Raw genomic sequence first — 20,835 nt, forward strand, 5'->3', positions numbered from 1 at the left:
ACAACATTACCCTTCAAAATTTAATTTATTACTATACGGCTATTCCGCCAATGCACCTATTCCTATTTCTGATATAATTATTATTTTAATTTTAATTTTATTAACTGATAAATCATCACCGCCATATAAAAAAGTATTTTGTACACAGCTGGGTGGAGTAAGTGTTAATGGTTTTCGAGGTAGCAGGTGTGGTGTTCATATCAAGGATTAGTGGACTTTTTGCTTTCATATAACTTCCATTATTTTTTTTTTCTTATTAAAATATTATTTATTTATAAAATACAAATTTTTTATTTACTCTCAATTTTTTTTTTACAAAATTCCAACAAAATTCCTAATTAACAACAAAAAAAAAAAAAAAATTAAAAGAGTAAAAAGGAAAGAGAAAAATTTATATTAAAATGATGTATAAAAGATTACTTTTGACTCTCTACACATTAGGAAATACTATAGCAACTAAGTTGTGCAAATTCACTAAGTGCTGACTACCGACCGAATTTCAACCGTAGCCGATCGTGATCGCCTAGATGACGGACGGGGAGGCGGCATGAATTTTTCTATTCCGAATTTGTCGGTGCGGTAGGCGGAAGAAGTTTTTCTAACTGAATCGACTTTACCGACCGATACCGGCTAACTTTGCAGACAAATTTTCCATTTTTTCACTTATTGACATTACCAACCACCATTACTGACCAATATTACTGACTGTCATTCGATGACGGAACAAAAAGTTGGCGAAATGTCATTATGAAATGCAAAAACCCAATTTATCTACCGAAACCGACTGACTCTCAGTTCTAGTAATAACTATTGAGGGTTGGTTAAATGTATAGAATTTGATGTGAAGAGATTTTGTGGTTTTTTCTTTTTTTTCTTAAACATAAAGAAGAGAATGACATATAGGGCATCTGCTAGTGCACTTAGAGATCAGTAAAGTTAATTTTTTTTTTTTTAGAAGACACTAAGAAAATATCTAATATTTTTTTATTAAAAATAAATAGCGCTACAAATGACGTGTCCTCCACTAAATAACTGGCATTTTTTAAGTGTTTTAAATAGCTTAAATTCTGTAATTTTACATTTTAATTTTTTTAAAAAAATTGTAGACTTTGTACTGGATTATAAGAGCATGTTTGAGATTGTATTTGAGAAATATAGCTTTTAAGTCAAACATTTTTTTGACAAAATCTTTATTTTTAAGCTTTTACCAAAAGTATGTTTTTTGCTAGGGGTGAAAATGCGTAACTTAGCAGTATTAGTCAATAACTGCTAAATGTAACCACTTAGGCGGTTAGTAAAATTCACTAATGCCTCCGCTAACCGCCTAGGAGGTTAGTAAAATCTACTAACCACCTAGGTGGTTAAGCAGGAGTTAGCGGTTATTAGGCTAACCGCTTTTTAAAGAATTTTTAAAAATAAGTTTTAAAAAAATTCAAAATGACATCATTTTTATGGTAATATGATAATACCTTATTACATACAACATTATTTCTAAATTTTATATATTTTTATATATATTTAAACATAAAAATGATACAATTTTCATGTATTTTTTTATATAAATTATATAATATACATAAAAGGCGGTTAGTGACTTTTCTTAATCGCTTTCAAAAGCAGTTAGTGGTTAATACAGTTAGCAGTTAGCGGACCGCCCGCCTTTTCGTCCATAGTTTTTGTTGCTATTTTTAGGTTTTTTAAACCCTTAAAAGCGCTTTAAAAAAAAAAAAAAAATTTATCAAACAAATACTTATTTTTTCAAACAAATTTATTAAACACATCTTTAAACCCCTCAAACAAATGAGTAATTTTAAAAGTTCTTCTTATGCCACTCTTATGTCCCTCTAAAAATAAGATAATTTTTAAAATTATAATTTGATTAAAATTTAATAATATTTAATTACAAACTCAATGATAAATTTTATGAGCACAAAAGAGTTGTGACATATAAGCCAATCCATCATTTTGCAGTGGGTCGAGTGTTGGACATATAAGCTATGTTTGCCAACAGCGGGGGCCGGCACTGTAGCTGGAATGGCACTGTTCCAGCTACAGTGCCAACTGACAGGTGGCAACAAAAATTGACTTTTTCATATTAATTTTTTTTTTTTTAAAAGCAAAATATTAAAAAAAAAAAAAATGAAGAGAAAGGAGCCACCCCTTGGCCAAAATGGGGTGGCCGGACCACCCCATTTTTGGCCAAGGGGGTGGCTATTTTTTCTTTTTCTTTTTCTTTTTATTTTTAATATTTTGCTTTTAAAAAAAAAAATTAATATGAAAAAGTCAATTTTTGTTGCCACCTGTCAGTTGACACTGTAACTGAAACAGTGTCATTTCAGCTACGGGGCCCGCCCGACTGTTGGCAAACATAGCTATAAGGTTGTAAGGGTGAGTGAGAATGACTGAGGGTGAGAGCAAAACGGGTATGAGGAGTGGAAAAAACCACGTGTAGGTTAGGTGAGGTGGATTCCGTTTGAGATTAATGACTCAAATTGATATATAAGTCTAAATTATGAGTAATTGAAAATTCAGAAAACTAAAATAAAGCAAAAGGTTTAAAAGTTTAGAAAAATTTTCGAATTACGTGAAAATTAAAGAAGTTAAAGTTAAATTTTCACTAATATTTTTCCTGCAAATGTTACTGCTCCAAAGGGGAGGGTACCGTAAATCAATCAATCAATCACACATGCAGTAAAAATGTTACTATTTTAAGGGAGCAAGTTGAAAACCTGCAACACAAAAAACCAGAGAGTTATTTCAAAACCATCGGTGTTGCTGGTTTTCAACTCTGATCTTTGTGTTCAGAAGTGCCCTGACAAGAGTTATCATCATTATTTGTGTTCAACTGTGCCTGTCTGTCTTCTTTATCGGCTGTGTTTTGCAGAGGGCCGGACAGACAGGCCTAAAAATTTAAAAAATTATTTTTAAAATTAATCATAAAATTTTTATTTTTTATATCGCATTAATAATTTTTATTATTGTTTAAAGAAAAAAATTATATATTTTTTATTTTTTTATTTAAAACATTCTATTTTTTTTTATATTAATTAAATCTGCTATCCAATCAATCCACTTCTTTTTCCCATTCCATTTGCCAACACAGCCATTCAATTCTTCCTTTTTCTCCATTTCCATTTACACTCATACTTTATATATATATATGGCCAAAGTTTTTTTTTCTTCCAACTTGTCTCGTTGAACAGGTTTCGAGCTGTTTCAGCTCATTTTAATCTTAAAGCATTTATAGTAGCCTCTTCAAATGCAATTTTTAGTTAAATAAGTGAGCTAATTTAATTAAAATGATTTAAATGTACACTTTTCTGCCTCACAACTTTAACAAAAAAAAAATTAATGAAGTAAACAGTACTATCAAACTTAAAATTTACTATTCACTCACCTATTCATTAAACAAATATACTTTCTTTCTCTTTCCCTTTTTGCTTTTCATTTTTTTTTTTTTCACAACTTTGCTTCCCCCATCGAAATCAAAGTATATATTCTCTCTCTTCCTCTCCAACGGAAAATCTCTGTTTTTTTTTTAAAAAAAAAATTTCCACAATTGATATAGGAGTGAAAATTAATAAGCTGACATGTAACAATCCAAAATTAATCATAAAAAACATTATATTCTTTCAATAGAAATTAAAACTAAGAAAATGAAGAAAATAGTATAAATTTTTAAAAATGTTACCGTTAAAATAAGACAAATATTCTTAAAATAGATCATTAAAAAAATATAAACATTAAAAAATATAAAAGTTAGAGAAAAAAATAAACAAATCATTAAAAAGTAATATTTAAATGAAATAGTAAAAATAAATTATTAAAATAATAAGACTGTTATGAGTGCTCTAAAAAAATAAATTATTAAAGCTGAGTAAAATTTAGTAAGGCACTAGAAATGCTCTTACTATACATATGTTAAAAAAAAAAAAAAAAAACAAAACAAAAAAAATCTTACTATATATATTAAAAGTTTCTCAATTTATGAGGTGAATATGATGTCCACCATCTAACTAGTTATAAACGAAAGTTAAGGGTAGATATTAATTATCTTCTCCTATGAACAGAGTCTACATATTAAAAACTCATATAGATATTTCAGACTTTCTTTTCTTTCCAAGACCATTTACCCACCGTCTCATGAGATTGTATCTTAACTTTTTTTTTTTTAAAAAAAAAAAAAAAAAAATTTAAGAGGAGAGATGGTGGGTAGATGGTCTGGGAAACGAAGAGAAGCATTTCTCGTTTGTTGGGGCGCAGTAAATAGGGAGGGTAGATGAATATGAGAAATTTTAACAAAAGTGTGATTTATTAGTGTTTTTTTTTGTGTCAGAAATTAAAAGTTAGAACAGCAGGCGAAGAGGTTGCCACAGGCTAATAATTGCAAGACATCAGGCTGTGTCACCCACGTGAAAACATATCCTTCTTAAATTATTGTTCAGTGAAAATATCTTTTCAAATTTTTAATTGAATATCCCTTCAAATTATTAAAAACAAATTATCAATGTCCTACAAATTAATAAAAAGAAAAAAAATACTAAACAAATTTTACAATTAGACAAAAATATTTTAAAAAAAGAACAAAATTTAATATAATGAATTTATTAATGAGAGATTTGAGGAAGGTAATTTTCAGGATGGTTGAAGTCTTAAGTGGTTAGGCATGTACTAGAACGTGGGTTAAAATTTTTGCAATAGTAAATTTTTATATATGCTGGATTAGTATTAGCCACCTTAATTTTTATTGACACTCTAGTAAGGTTAGGTCAAATTATGATTTAGTCAAACTTAAGGGAGTGTTTGTAGTTTCCACCGTTTATGCCCCTCATATGCGGCTCCCAGTAGATATGTGCTACTATGGTGGAGTTAGGTCATGCTATAACTCAGTCGGACTTGAGGAAGTACTTGCGGTTCCTATCGTTTAGGCTCTTCTTGTGCGACTTCCAGCAAATAGGTGCTACTATGGTGGGGTTATGTCAAATTATGGCTCAGTTGGATTTGAGGGAGTGTTTGCTGTTCCCACCATCTAAGTCTCTCTTGTACGGCTTCGAGCGAGTATGTCCTACTATGATCATGCCTAAGTATGATATCTACAATTAATCTCTCCGACCTACACTTTTAATAAAAAAAAAAAAATGTAAAATTTGAATAGAAACATGTGTTGTGTTATAAAAGTAGCAAATAATGAATATATTTGAAACTCCAAAATTCAAAAACATTTCTGTCTTATTTTCTATCAGATTCGCTTTCGTCTCATTTGGCTGTCTTTTTTTTTTATTTTAGTTATTATTTTTGTATTTTTTTCATTTTGAGCTTGCTTTTCTGAAAGGAAGATTCGTGATACATATATATATTAAAAATTTCAAAAAAAGAAAAATGCGAATGAAAACAAGTTAATTAATCTTCTCAAAAACATTTCTGCAGTTCACTTTTCAGCGTTCTTTCACTCACCATTTCTTCCCTCTACCCTTCAACCCCTTCCACCAACAGCGCTGTGTTTCACTCACCATCAGGAAATGGCGGAACCACTTCTCTCCTTTGTTGCGGAGCGAATCATTGAGGCTTTGTGCTCACCGGCTGTCAAACAGATCGGACTGTTCTGGGATGTCAAAGATGAGCTTCAAAGCCTGACCGACACCGTTTCAACAATCAACGATGTGCTTCTGGATGCGGAGGACAAACAGACTGCAGGTAACCGTGCAGTTAAACGTTGGCTCGGAAGGCTAGAAGATGCCATGTATGATGCGGACGACTTGCTGGATGAAATTTCCACTGAAGCTCTACGAAGAGATATAATGACCCGTGAATGCGATGAGAAGGCCAAAAAGAACCAGCTTGCCTATCGTTTTAAAATGGGCCATAAGATTAAGGCTATGAGAAAGAGGTTAGATGCCATCAACGCAGATAGGCAGAATTTTCACTTGGAGGTACGCCGGGTTGAGCCACGAGTCGGGAACAGGGAGAGGGATAACACTCATTCTTTGGTACGTGCGGAAACAGTTATTGGTCGAGAAGATGATAAGAAGGCTGTTATAGACTTTCTGCTGGACTCCAACGTTGAAGACAATGTTTCAATCCTTCCAATTGTTGGCATCGGTGGATTGGGAAAGACTACACTCGCTCAATTCGTATTCAATGATGACCAAATCCAGAAACATTTTGAGCTCAAAATGTGGGTGTGTGTGTATGATTTCTTAGATATTAAAAATATTGTTGCAAAAGCCTTAGAATCTGCAGCCAAGGAGAAACCTGCAGACGCCGAAATAGATACATTGGTGGGTAAACTTAGAGAAAAATTCCAAGGAAAGAAATACTTCCTAGTGTTGGATGATGTGTGGAATGGTGATCATGGAAAATGGTGTCGCTTGAAACAAATGCTGATGGGTGGTGCAAGAGGCAGTAGAATAGTAGTGACTACTCGCAATGAAATCGTTGCAAAGACCATCGGCCAGGAAAGTGTTGCAGGGATTATTGGGGCGGTTGAATCATATTCCTTAAAAGGTTTAGATGAAGAAGCATCATGGTCTTTATTTAAGCACAAGGCCTTTGAGAGAGGACAAGAGCCGGAGAATTCAAGCATGGTTGCACTTGGAAAGGAGATCGTAAAAAAGTGTTCAGGTGTCCCTTTGGCCATAACCACAATCGGAAGTTTACTGGGCTCCAAAAATTCAGAAGCAGAATGGGTGTCTTTTAAGAAGAATGAACTCTCAAAATTATCTCAGAATGTAAGTGACCTCTTACCTACTCTGAAGCTGAGTTTCGATCATCTTCCTTCACATTTGAAGCAATGCTTCGCATATTGTAGTTTGTTTCCAAAGGATTACGTGTTTTGTGAAAAAGAACTTGTTCAGCTTTGGATAGCACAAGGGTTTGTAAAGTCTTGTGATGATGAAAGCCGATGCTTAGAAGAGGTTGGTACAGAGTATTTTATGGATTTACAATGGAGATCGTTCTTTCAAGAAGCTCTAACGACTATGTCTGGTCTCATGAATAAATGCAAAATGCATGACCTCATGCATGATCTTGCCATATCAGTGGCAGGATCAGGATCGTTGATGGCCACATTAGGTGATAAGGAGACAAACCTTGATGAGAAAACGCGTCATCTATCATTACTTATTGGTTACGATAAACCTATTTCTTCATTGTGTGAAGCAAGTAGAATACGGTCATTTCTTTTTCTCAAAAACTATATGTATAAGATTGATTGTGATGCAATTTTTTCAAGTTTCAAGTTCTTGCGCATGTTGGATCTGTGGAGGAGAGATCTTGATTATGTGCCAAGCTCTATCGGGGAGTTGAAGCATTTAAGGTGTCTTAATCTTTCTTCGAATAAGAATATTAAGAAGTTACCAGACTCTATAACTAGGTTGCAGAATTTGCAAACACTAGGACTCTCTTGTTGTCGCAGACTAGAAGAATTGCCGAGAGACCTTAAAAAATTGGTCAATCTCAGGCATCTTAAGATAGATTTTTGTGATGCTTTGACATATATGCCACGTGGATTGGGGCAACTGAATAATCTTGAGACGTTATCAAGATTTGTGGTCCACTCGGGTTCTCACTTCAAGAATTGCGGTGATTTACGAGAACTGAACGGACTCAATAAGCTGAGAGGAAGTTTAGAGATTAAAAATCTTGGACATGGGAAAGATGTTGCATTAGAATTTAAGGCTCTAAATCTAAAGGAGAAACAACATCTTCATGACTTGAGTTTAGAGTGGAGAACTACTGAAGGAGATGTCAATGATTGGGGCGTTGTCGATGATAAAATGCCATCCGAAGGCTTCCAACCGCCCCCAAATCTGAAACATCTACACTTAAATTACTATCGGGGTTCAAGGCTTCCGAATTGGGTTTGTTCATTGACAAATCTTGTGAGGTTGTGGCTACGTGATTGTCGCACATTGAAGTCTGTCCCCCTTCAACATCTCACTTCCGTTCAAGAATTGTCTATTATGGGTTGTGTTGAGCTTGAGCTAGCCAATGATGAGGATGGGATGAAATGGCAAGGCCTTACGAACCTCCTCGCTCTTTGCTTCAGTGGACTTCCAAATTTGGTTTCTCTCCCCTCAGGACTTCAACATGCTACCACTCTACAAAATCTTAGGATTAGGAATTGTGAAAGCTTGAAGGCTATACCAGAGTGGATCCACAACTTCAAATCACTTCAACACTTTGAAATTTATAGATGCTCCAGTTTGACATCACTGCCTGAAGGAATGGGTAGGCTAATGTCTTTGAAGCGCCTAATAATTTGGGATTGTCCCATCTTTTTGCAAAGATGCAAGAAAGACACTGGTGAGGATTGGCCAAAGATTGCTCACATACCATCGTTAACCATATTGCAGCAAGAAGAAAATTCAAGCACCCATGCATCTTTGACCATTCAGGTATATTACTCATCATTTTTTTTGAATCCTTTATAGAAATTGAAGTACGTATCTTCTTCCCCTTCATTTTCTTCATTTTTCTCTTTTAAGTGTTTCTCAGTATCCAAACGTTGGTCTTGTTTTTCAGCTTCTTCTTATTCTTTGATTTTGTACTTTCACCTGGTTATTGCAATTTGATGATTTACTTATTTGATTATGCATATCGGTAGCTTTTCTTGGTACTGAAACTAAGACCATGGGGCATGCATTTATTCACTATCTCTTTTTCTCGCGCTTTCGGTTGATTTGGTAGCTTGGAAAAATTATGAATTCTGATCAAATTCTTCTAAATTGTTGAGATTACTTAAATTTATCAATCCACGATCAAGTATTGTATATTTTCATGCGATTCTTATTGCATTTGCTAAAATCATATAGGTTTGTGCACACTATTTAACAATCCTCTGGTAGTCAAAAGTCTGAAAGTGTCGAACAATATTTTTTGTGTTCAACTTTAAGGGAGCGGGAGGTGAAGAGCAACCTACAAAATGAAATGGCAGTACCTCAGACAAGGTCATTGTAAGAGCCTTTCAGGTTTACACACTATAGTCTATTTTGGGAAGTAGCCAATCTTTTCCCCTGAATAATCTTTAATCCCAAAGAAACAGACAGCAAAGAATAGTCATAGATAGTGCTGTCAACAAAACTACTCATAAGCTTCTTGGATGGAGCACAACTATAATTTTGCACACTGTTAGGTTGAAAAAGGTAGGTTTCATGCATTTATGGGCTTGATATTGTCAAATTAAAAGTAGTGGGAGTTTCTTATTGATGGATCAAAGTTTTTGATTTTCTGAACGTTTCTGAATCAAGTTTCAAAAATCTTGTTTCTACGTTGAAATATTATAAAATTCCAATCAAGTATATACTTACCAAAAGGATATATCGGTTTAAGAATGTATGGGTTTCCCTGAACCATTATTAGCTAATAGAAGCGCATTGGCTGTGATTAAATGGTTTGGTTACTTTTTATGGTTCTTGAGGAGTCAAGAAGCATTCCTATATCTAGGCCACAAAAGATAGTCAGGAAGCATTGCCCTCAAATGCGACATTGATTAAAAATGAGGATACTGAATGCATAGCATGTGAATTTTACTTTTCAGAAATTTTAGAATATGAGTTACCTTTTATTCCCTGAAAGGGAAAAGGGAAAGTGTACAAGGAAATTTTCACTCGTTTACGGGATATAGTCGTCTTTTGATTGGATTGGGTTAGCATGCCTATTGCCTTGTTCATTTAGTGATTGATGTGCCAGTGAGAAGACTGAAGGATATGATTAAAATAAAAAATTAGCGGGCATGATATGATAATCTATTGACTTGAATAAAATGTCTCCTACCATCTGTAATGTTTGTCATAATTTGTAGGGATCTCATGAATGAAGAGAGGAACATGCAGTGAAGGTCTAGGAGAAGGAACTAGAAAAGTGTTTCCATGGAAGATGCTACATACATATCTACTGTGAGTATTCTTTCCCCTGTTTATGTCATAAGAGAAGGAAATAGAAAATCAGCACTTGTATCTGCGATTGTGGGCTTTCTCTGAACCTTATTCATGGATGTAAAACTTGCTGGCAATCTTTTGTTTTTGGAGAGCCTGGTCATTGTATGAGTGTATGCTTGCTATAACTCTGACTGTTTATGTTCATCTCTGTATGATTAAAAGTGAATATGAAGATATTTGCCCCTAGTTGAATTTTACCTTACATATAATGAACAGAAAATGGCTACTTGTGGTTCTAATCTCAACTACTAAATTGTACTCTCAAAAAAGAGAAATTCCTCAGGATGGCAAAGTGATTCATGATATTACAAAATTGATTAGGTGAGCATACTCATACCATTTAGAAAAGAGGATTTTCCAAGCCGCGTTTCCAGAAATAGATAGTAAAAACTTTACTGCCAGCAGAGCCAGCCCAAAATCAAGCAAAAGGCAGGCCTGTAGGGGGCCTCTTGATCATCTAAATAAATTAAAAATTGCATCATTCATGTCTACATGATTGCTGGAGATATTGTTTTACTTATTAGTATAAGAAATGACAAAATTGAGTGGATCATTACTATCCTATCATTACTGCTGTTTCATGTTTGTTGCTTGTAGGAAATTTTTCTTTTCAGCTGTAATCTATATTTTTTTTTATCAATTTCCTTTTGCAGCATCTGAGCTCGAAATTTAAAAGTTGATGGCTATATTTAATTTAATTCCTATGCAGGTGAATGGTAGATGCATGATAAGTTATCTGTTGCCATTGATTTTTTCCTCCATGATTGCCATGATGTTTATTAAATTCGTTTTGTTCTTAAACATTTTGTAATTGTTTTAGTATCTCTGCTCTTATGGCTTTTATTAAGTTATCTATACCTGTTTATGTTCTTCTCTTTCCAGATTGTTTATAGTTTTTAGTATCTTGACTGACATTCTTTATTTTTCTTGGTTCAACCAGTTGAAATATGTGAAATGATTGGGATGATTGGCACAACACGTATACTCATGCCAAAAGCAATGGTGTTGAAGTCTTGGATCTTGTTAATTTAGTATTTTAAATCTTTTGTTAATTGTGATCAATATTGAAGGCCATCACAGTATGTTGAAGTCATATGGATCCTGTGGGTGTTGTATCTTACTTTATGAATTATGGATCAGTTAATCAGGTAGTAATCTCTGTATGAATTATGACATGTGACAATATCAATATTGCAATTGGTATGAGTGAAAAGAGAAATGCTATTTGTTCTTCTTCTGTCTTTTTTTATTTTATTTTTTATTTTTTATTTTTTTTTAAAAAATAATAATAATAATAAAAAAAAAACGAGTCATTGGATTTGTAGGATTCATATCTTCAACCATGTGGATTTTACAAATCCAATGGCTGGTTAGTTCTCTTTAGTGAAAACATGTTTATGGTTGAACAACATACATCTGAGAATGAAGCTGTGGAGCATGAATTATTGGAACCCCCCAATTACAAGTTATATTAGATGGAATCAACTTTTCTCAATTTTAACCAATTATATAATAATGGTAATTTAGCTTGAGAACAAGGAAAAGAAAAGATACTACTTTTCCTTAAAAGGATATATTTATGCAATGGTGAGAAAACTTGAACACAGGTTTTATTAAGTTGGCTTTGCAATTGCCTAGGAGATTACTAATGAATCCATTGCAATAGACCCATACCCATTAATAGTTGTATGAAATGTCATTCATACGAAGTTCATATAATTTTTAGTTGGGACTTTGGTTGCTTTAATTTGAATCCAGACGGTCTTTCTTTGATTTTTCCTCCTACTTAGATATAGTGTATTGCTTTCACAGGAAAATATAGAGATATATTTCTTGGATTTTTCCTCCCACTTGCATATAGTGTATTGTTTTCACAGGAAAATATAGAGATATATTTATAGAAGACCAATCAAGCTAATTTAGTGTGCTGATTGCAGCATTTGCAGTTGTATATCTGTTTTCCTCTGTTTCCGTGTGAGAACTCTCCCACATGGTTCTCTACTATCTTTCAAAAATTCAAAGTATCAAATTCCAAATCTTAAAAGCATTTACACTTGCAGTTGTGATTCAAAGTTAAGAAGATAGCAAGGAAACCTTCTACAAAATGTGCCATCCTCGAACATGAGTTCTTTTATTATGTGTTTTTTAGTTTGTCTTCGGCCTTAATTGGATTCACTTATGATCTCTTCTACCCAGAAACAACTATTGTGGTTTCTCCTACCCAAAATGATTAATATTATCAATATATTTTTGTTATTAGTTATGGGATTCCATCAATACCCTACTCGGCTTTTACCGAGTCGATGGTCGGATTTAGGATATTTTGGTCAATAAAGAAGTCTGCAATCTGTAGTTAAGCTGTAATGCCTCATGTTTCCTAGCAAGGAAAATGTCTACTTAATTACTTCCACGTTTGGTTTAAGAAACCACAGTGCAATTTTTAGAAGTGACCACAAGTGGGTCTTATAGATTATTTTTTTAAAAAAAAATGTACGAAGATGAACAGAGATATATATAAAAGAAGGATCTTTAAGTAGAGGGGATGTTACACTTTATTATCTAAATTAATTATCTCTCAACTATCTATTTTGTAAATTTACTATTGGATGATTTGTGAGACCTACGCCTAGGCAAATTCACCGCCTACCGACTTTCGACCGCCTACTGACCGATAGCCGACCGACTTCTACCTACACCGATTAACCAATGGGCGGTAGGCAAAACATTTTTTTTTTTCTTTCGACAAATTCGGTTCGGTAGGCAAAATAAAATTTGTTAACCGAACTGACTTTACCAACCGCTTATCGGTGTCGAGACAAAAATTTGGAGGAATAAGTCGGCGAAATTTCCGACTTTACCGACATTTTGGCAAAACAAAAATTTTTCTACCAACTTTAACTGACGCCCAGCCCTGATAAAAAATAAAATGAAAAATGATAATAGGATTCCTTTGGCTTTATTGAATGTGGCTTATGCTATAAATGGATTGCAATATTTGCACGTTTTATATTTGCTTTCCTTTGTCTCTGTCTCTCTCCCACGGTCCTTCTTTCAAAGTATCAAATTCCAAATTGTAAAAGCATTTATACTTACAGTTATGATTCAGAACTGAGAAAATAGCAAGTAAAACTTCTACAAAATGTGTCCATCTTTGCTGAAACATTGCTTTTAAAGCTTTGAGCTCAGGTTTTCACAATCTTTTCTTCTATTCATGGAATGGCTAATATTTTATCATCTTGATCAATAGTGTATGAGATCCTTCTTAAAAAGGGAGAGTTGTAATACCAATATTAACATATTATGGCCATACAGGGCACAGTATCAACAGAATGTTGAAGCATAAAGCTAAACATTGTTCCTAATTGAACAGCTTGAAGAATTGCTCCGTGACATTATCACTATAGTCGTCAAAACTTTATTCAAATCAGTAAAAATTCTAGAAGACGAGTCACTGCCATCATTTTAGAGGCACATTTAAGAAAAACTCTTTTCTCAACGGTTTATATGAGATTAATGTTAAATATATATTGGTATATTTAACGGTTTATATGAGATTAATGTTGACATTTAAAAATTTAATAATAATATAGCATTATATACACTTTTAAATACAAACTTTAAATTGTAGAATTTGTTAACCAATTGATGACCCACAGCTAAATTTATTTTCTACTAGGGATAATTGAAAGAAATTGAAAGTTCGATACCATTAACTGATTGTTTTTTAACTCCATAGGATACTTTCAAAACGCGTGAAAGTTTGATACCTTATATTAACTTGAATATATTACTTCAATTGCTAAAGCCTGGCATCAACTTCCAAAGTCTCTATTCAAGTTCAGTAACTTGCTGTGATTCTGCAAACGCTCTCTCAATTTCACATCAGCAGTTGCCTCATCCACCATGACACTGCTCGATAGCAGCAGCATTGCAGCCAATCTCCTTAATCGGAGTTCATCTCAACATATGTCTTCTAGAGCTTATGGTTTATTATAACAGCAACCATAGCTTTCATTTCTAAAGTTGTCGAGTCAAGTATAGCTGATAAAATGTCTTCTGTAATTTTAACTTTGTAAGTTTGTAATCTCTATATATTCAAATAAATACAGCAGCTTGAATTATTTCTCCAAAATCAACCCTATTTCACTTTCTTTCAAGAGATATCTACATATCAAATGTGACTTTGGCCAATGTAGATATATCTACATATCAAATTTGTACATGAGTCTTTACTGATACATTAGACGTACCCAAAAGAAGCAAGAAGGGGTAATTACATTTTCCTCCATCAACTACAACGCATTTTCACTTTCTTCCCATGAACTACCAATTGTACCACCCAACCCCATGAATTACCATTTTGTGCTCAAAACCCTCATTCCGTTAGTTAAAGGCAGACGGTCAACCTGTCACTTTGCCTCCATGAACTACAACACATTGTCACTTTGCCCCCCATGAACTATATAATGCATTGTCACTTTAACCGTTTGAGTTAACGTCTTTGACTGACGGAATTGAGTTTTTGACACAAAATGGTAGTTCATGGGGTCGGGTGGTATAATTAGTAGTTTATAAGGAGAAAGTGAAAATGCATTGTAGTTGATGGAGAAAAAAGGTAATTACCCCAAGCAGGAATTCTCACAAAAATGACCAATAAGATACGGGCAGTATTCAAGAACCCAAAAACAGAAGAAAATATCCAAATCAAACAGAAAGAAAGATAACCTGTACATGAAAATAGTAAATCAAAAAGGTCATAAATAAGCAAAAGAGCTCTGCATGATGAAGGCCAAATGGTTTTGGATAAGACTATTTTGTTGGCTTACGCGAATGGATCCTTAAATATGAAATAAAGCCATATGATTTGTTCTGAAAGTCAAGATATTGAAGTAATAAACTGCGCTCATTTGGTTCAATAAAAAAGAGAGCATAAAATATTAACAAATGCGTCACGGAGGCAATGATTTACAGGGCATTTGAGGAGACCCACAATAAACAGAACACATCAATTACAGGACTAATCTAAGGAAGGGAGAGAAAAAACAGGGCAATGAGCTAGAGACCAAAACTCAAAAACCCCGCTGCCATGCTTGCCAAAGGAACAGATATGTTGTCATCTACCACCTCTGTGGTTGAAAAGGATTCCACCACTGTTGCAACCAGAGATATTAGAGCAACCTTTTGTGCCGTCCAGATCCAATCCAATTGGAAATATCCAAGAGCTGAATAGTAATACAGCATCCTGCATTGTAAACATAATTTTCATGTGAATGCCAAAATTCATATATAGCACTTAAGTTTTGATAAAGTATTTGGTTGGCCACAATGGTGATTTCAAACGCACCCAATGGAAATCAGGAATCCAAAAACAAACATGGATATGCTACCCGCCCAACTCTTCTGTTGATTATAAGGAAGCTTCGAGGATCCAAATCTTCTACCTATGATATCAGCAATACCTACAAGCCATCAAGTTAAAAGTTAATGATTGGAAGGAGTTAGGCATAGCTGAGCTTGGAGGACAGGTATTACCATCACCACCACACATCATTGCCAGTGAGATCACTCCAACAGGAGATTCACGCCAAAAGACAAGAGCACATAAAATCAACACTAGAACATAATACAGAGGACCTCTAAGTAACTCCCTACAAGCATGGAAATATCGAAGCAAAATCACTAATAATATCTCTACTATCACAAAGAGATGAATCCAAATAGATTGACAATGATGAGAGAGAAAAAATACTCTGGTTTGCCTTCTCGAGTAACAGATTTTATGAGCCCTTCATCAGAAGCCAATGAGAGACCATGGATGACAAGCCTCGAGCAATTCACAAAAGGAACCAGAGAAGCAAAGTAGCGAGCCTCTGTTGAGGGGCTATTCTAGGATTAAATGACCAAATGAAGTAGTTAAGGAGGACGGCAGCTCAAACCACTGGCTTTAATATGAATAAACCGATTAGGATTTTGAATCCAGAGAGAATCAAAGGGAAAGGATACCTGAAAATTGGCCAAGAAACCATGAAAAGCAGCCCAGATAATATATGCACCAGCTTTCGGCTCAAACTCTGCTCAATATAGAAAAGAAATTTTGTCAAAGAGAAGCAAAACTATGTGTTACAAAGCTATATATATATATAAACAACCTATGAACGTCCTTGCATCTGGTTCAAAGTGTAAAGTTAATATGTTTAGCCTGTCACTTCACAAATTAATTTCACCCACATTATCATCATGTATGGACAAATTGGTTTTCTTTTTGTCAATGAAAAAAGATATCCTACCAATAATTTATTGTATTCTAATTTTTTATTGCGAAGGAATTAAGTGCAAAATTAAGGAAAAGTGAGAAAAAAAAAACTCAATGACTTGGCATTTTCTGATTGGTTAAGAGGTAATGTGTATCTTTTACGTTAACTTTACTCTTTGGACATGACTATGAGGGGATTAAAAAATTATGGCCTAAACTTTATGGAGGTTCTGTGTCTTTAAGGGCTAACCACATAGGGGTAAAACTTAATTATCCCTTCTTGTCACAAGGAAAATTACCTCACAAAATGACTCTTCCATAAACAATATATGCATTTGGAAGGCATTGTATGCACAAAATCAAGATTCAACAGACACCATTTAAGAAGTCCAACTAAGACACTTCATATCAAGAAAATTGGTACCATATACTCCAAACATAAATTTCCTAGAAACTAAAAATGTCGAAGACGTAGATATCCTTAGGCTCCATTTGTTTCAACATAAAACAATTTTTGTAAAACATTTTCATTATTTTCTGGTGTTTGGCTACGTTTGAAAAACTTGGTCAAGTGTAAATTGTCGATCAACCATAATACACCCCATTGTTTTTTGTAAAATGGTTTTACATTTTTTTAATGCATAAAACATTTTCCTTCTACAGCTCCATTCTTCAAACACCACCCCCCCCCCCCCCCCCCAAACGCTCACACCATGACACACCCCTAACACCACTCCTTCTCCTGTGGCACTAACCCCATAAGAGCCATCTCAACAGTTAAAAATGTTTTTCTAACATTTTCAGTATGAACCAAACAATGAAAATCGTTTTTAAGATGACAACAAAACACTGAAAAATCAATAGCTTTCTTCTTCTTATTATAAGTACTTAAAATATCATTAAAGGCGCAAAAGGCCCAACCCAAGTACACAGGGAGCATACAAGAGATACAGCTATCTAGAAAGAGAAACAAGTTCAGATGTAAGGTAGCTTTATAGTCGCAAAGAGTTTTGAAAAAGAAAGACTTTGGCTTGTTAGTTAATGTGTTTTAGAAAGTGTTTTTTGTTTTTTGTTTGAAAAAAGTTTCTAATGTAACATAAAGGTGAAAATTGTTTTTGTGTTTTTAGGAGTGTTTTGCGTTTGGATTGTTTATTAATGTTTTTGTTTTGAGTAGAGAAAACAAAAGATAGAAAACAAAAATTTTAACAAATGAAACTTCCACCACTGCCATTTCGCATTCTTCATAATTTCTATTATTTCTTTCACTCCAAAGACACCAAAAGGGAAGATGAAACCATCTTCCACACAACTGCACTTTGAGAACTGCCTCCCAACCCTCTCCAACAAACGAAAAGATCTACTACTCTTCTAGTTCTAGGCATACCAAAGCTAACCCGACACAATTGAAAATATCACTCCACAAAGCATTGGCAATATCACAATGGAGAAGAAGATGATCCATAGTCTCTCTACTGCTCTTATACATACAAAACCAGTAAACCACAATGACACGTTGTTTCCTTAATTATCTATGGTGAGGATCTTCCCTAGGTCGGCCGTCCAAGCAAAAAAGGCCGCTTTCAAGAAGACCTTATGCACCAAATCCTCTTCCAAACGAAGGGAGTCCTATCATAAGGTACAACAACCTTATAGAAAGATCTAACATCAAACATCTCTCTCTTTGGAAGGACCCAACATAACTTGTCTTCACCTCCCTGCCTCATTCTAAAGGAATAGTTTTTCCGCAAAATATTTTCAATTGAAAAAATGCTTTAAGTCAAGACAAAAGAAGTTCCTGGTATCTTTAGTTGATTCATAGGTAAGCATTTCAACTCTATAAGCTGAATTCTGCCGCATTCGAAAAATTACAACATCCAAATTCAATGTTTCTAAGTTCCTAACATTATAATGGATCTAATCAGTCAAGCTCTAGATAAAATAAATAAAATAAAATAAAAAGTGAGCAACTCTCTCTAATCGAAAGAAATATTGCTTAGCAATCAAATAATAACTTTGACGTAATTCTAAGGCCCTGAGGACAAAAACCCAATGTAAATCTAACATACAACAAATTGGTCGACGCAGACACAGTTGCCACATCCTAACGCAGTAACACTTAAAAAAGAGAGGTCCTAAGTGGACCATTCTTTTTTTTTTACTTTTTTTTTTTTTTGTGGTAAATACTGGTGGACCATTCAAAAAGTATCCATATTCGAATATTGAGTAATTCTAGATGACCTATTTATGTCTTATTTGTATTTTACTAAGAATAAGAATAATGTGACTATTAAAATTATCATCGTGATCGATAATTATTAAATTTTGATAAAAAATAATTTTAATAGCCTCATCATTTCTTAGTAGTACAAAATTAGGCCTAAGAATTATACCGTGCCAATCTAATCATTTGCTCAATTTAGTCCTTGACCAAATCAAAATGTACGTATATGTGAACTAATTTTATCCAAAAAAAAAGAAATTTGAACCTGTGGAATGAGGTTTCGCTTTGTGAGGAAGTCGAAGATGAAGACGAGGCCGTAGGCGCCGGCTATGAGAGCCGCCGTGGCTCCGGCGTCTTGAAGGATATCTCCGGTGGCGGCGCGTGGGATGCACGGAGAAGAGGAGGGATGGCGTAGGGGAGGAGCGAACGGCGCACCATGGAGAAGGTGGATACGGACAGAAGGAGCCGACTTCGGAGTGAGCCAAGCGGAGGAAAAGAGAGGAAGATCGGCGGTGGTCGTCGTCGTGGTGTACACGTGGCGGCGTACGAGATAGGAATTGGGGCGGAGAGGGGGTGGGGCACAACACAAGAACCTCATGATTAGCAAGCGAGAGCTTTTTCCGCTGTCGGCGCTGTGCGAGATATAGAGTAGTTAAGTTCGTGGACAAGTTGGACGAGTGTGGACTAACAGTCAAGTCGTTTGAATAGTGCTTAGAAAAAACAAAATTTAATTGATTTTTTTTTTTTTTAAAAAAAAAAAAAAGGTACAAACACGTGGTTTACGTAATTTATAATTAACTTCATGTGTTATTATAAAAGTATGAAAAAAAAAAAAAAAAAAAAAAAACTTTACTCTTTACTATCAAATTTTATTAACGGATTCGATGAGTATGACACTGACTTAAATATGATATTTGTTACAATTTTATTATCTTTGATGTGTCACACTACCAGAGATTTTGTTAAATCAGTGAACATAATTTGACTATGAAAAGTAAATTATTTTTTTAGCATACTTTATAAACTTATGAATTCATTTTAATACTACATAGAGTTAATTACAAATAAGGTAAATTATATAAACTGATTTTTTATTATTTTTTTTAAATGAAGAGAATTCTCTTAAACTTAAGATATTATGTTGTGTAAGTTATTTTATTTCTTAATTATTATTTATAAATTAAGTAATTAGAATTTTATTATTTATCACTTTTAACAACTTAATATGAATCATTTCACTATTTATTGTATTTTAAACGAGTTAATTTGATGAATAATGCTGCACTTACTCTCATTTCTTTACATAATTTTTTTATACTTACCAGTAACTTTTAAAATCATAGTTAAATATGAGACAGATGTACTTACTCTCATTTCTTTACATAATTTTTTTTATACTTACCAGTAACTTTTAAAATCATAGTTAAATATGAGACAGATGTTTATTAGATTTTGATTTAATAATAATTTTAAAAATTACTTATAAGTTAAAAAAAAAAGTAAGTGTATCATTCCTCTAATTTCCGATTATTGACATAATTAATGACCCCGTATTTATTTGTGGCATTAGCTTAACTAGTAAAAGCCTAAATGGAATCATGTGCCATTAATTATTATGTCAAATCATTTAAATTTTAACAAAAAATAATATTAAAATGTTTTCACTTTCACATTAATGCCTTAAAAGTTCAAACGGTCACGTCTAATTACAAAAAATAAAAAAATAAAACAAAAACAAAAACTATCATGTGATGTGATGGTATTCTACTCTCCTCCATGGACTATAATGCCTCCCGTACTGAGATCCGTGTACCGGATGTATTGTCCAAGTTGTGACAACAAAAATGAGTTTTTTTTTTTTTTTTTTTTAATTTTAATATTTTTAATTTTTTTATATTAGTTTGGATGACTGTTGAAATGGCAAAACTATCTCTTCAATTTGCCGTTTGAGCATGGTCAAATCATACATTTTGATTGAAAATGTGGTTCAACGAATTGAAATTGTCAATTTGAGAGCGGTCTAACCATCTTCATGACCATCCACAATGGTTAGTTTGAGATGGCTCAACCACTCATTTGATCAAAAAGAATGGTGTAGCCACTTCCAAACAATTAATTTGATGGAATGGTTCAATCATCCCAACAACTATAAATATTACTTACTGGCACGATCTGGGCCAAACATTTTAAATGAACGAACGATACTAGTAAAATGCATTGCACGTGGTATTACATGAAATCCAAACCCATGAAGTCATTTTCTTTGATGATGCCAGGACATAGCTTCAATGGGAATATCTTCAATTTGGTCTGTATTTGGAGGAGGAGTTTGAAGTAGAGGTGAAACAATCTGGACAGCTAGTAGGATTTCATGGAGACTGGTGATAGAACTTATAGGAGAGCAAAGAAATGATACAACTTAC

The 20,835-nt window shown here is 33.8% G+C and overlaps 2 protein-coding genes across 2 annotated transcripts; one reads left to right on the top strand and one right to left on the bottom strand.

Moving 5' to 3' along the window:
• Positions 1–5,391: 5,391 nt before the first annotated feature.
• LOC132182439 (putative disease resistance protein RGA3) lies at positions 5,392–11,170 on the top strand. Its single transcript, XM_059595686.1, has 3 exons — positions 5,392–8,396; positions 9,803–9,896; positions 10,879–11,170. The coding sequence occupies exons 1-2, from the start codon at positions 5,520–5,522 to the stop codon at positions 9,815–9,817; spliced, it is 2,892 nt and encodes a 963-aa protein (XP_059451669.1). The 5' UTR covers positions 5,392–5,519; the 3' UTR covers positions 9,818–9,896; positions 10,879–11,170.
• Positions 11,171–14,783: 3,613 nt separating this feature from the next.
• LOC132171833 (probable phytol kinase 1, chloroplastic) lies at positions 14,784–19,216 on the bottom strand. The gene is made up of 7 exons (XM_059583241.1): positions 19,212–19,216; positions 18,678–19,096; positions 15,942–16,009; positions 15,688–15,824; positions 15,471–15,586; positions 15,283–15,397; positions 14,784–15,180 (listed from the first exon to the last, which is right to left on the bottom strand). The coding sequence occupies exons 1-7, from the start codon at positions 19,214–19,216 to the stop codon at positions 14,994–14,996; spliced, it is 1,047 nt and encodes a 348-aa protein (XP_059439224.1). The 3' UTR covers positions 14,784–14,993.
• Between the last annotated feature and the right edge of the window lie 1,619 nt (positions 19,217–20,835).

This window comes from Corylus avellana, chromosome ca1 (genome assembly GCF_901000735.1).
Source record: "Corylus avellana chromosome ca1, CavTom2PMs-1.0".
NCBI lineage: Eukaryota > Viridiplantae > Streptophyta > Magnoliopsida > Fagales > Betulaceae > Corylus > Corylus avellana.

Excerpts from the sequence above, each read along its gene's own strand:
- LOC132171833 (XM_059583241.1), bottom strand. Across the intron at positions 16,010-18,677 it reads AGCGAAACCTCATTCCACAG|AGTTTGAGCCGAAAGCTGGT; the intron begins GTTCAAATTTCT and ends TATATTGAGCAG. Across the intron at positions 15,587-15,687 it reads ACTCGAGAAGGCAAACCAGA|GGAGTTACTTAGAGGTCCTC; the intron begins GTATTTTTTCTC and ends CCATGCTTGTAG.
- LOC132182439 (XM_059595686.1), top strand. The coding sequence starts at position 5,520 with ATGGCGGAACCACTTCTCTCCTTTGTTGCGGAGCGAATCATTGAGGCT.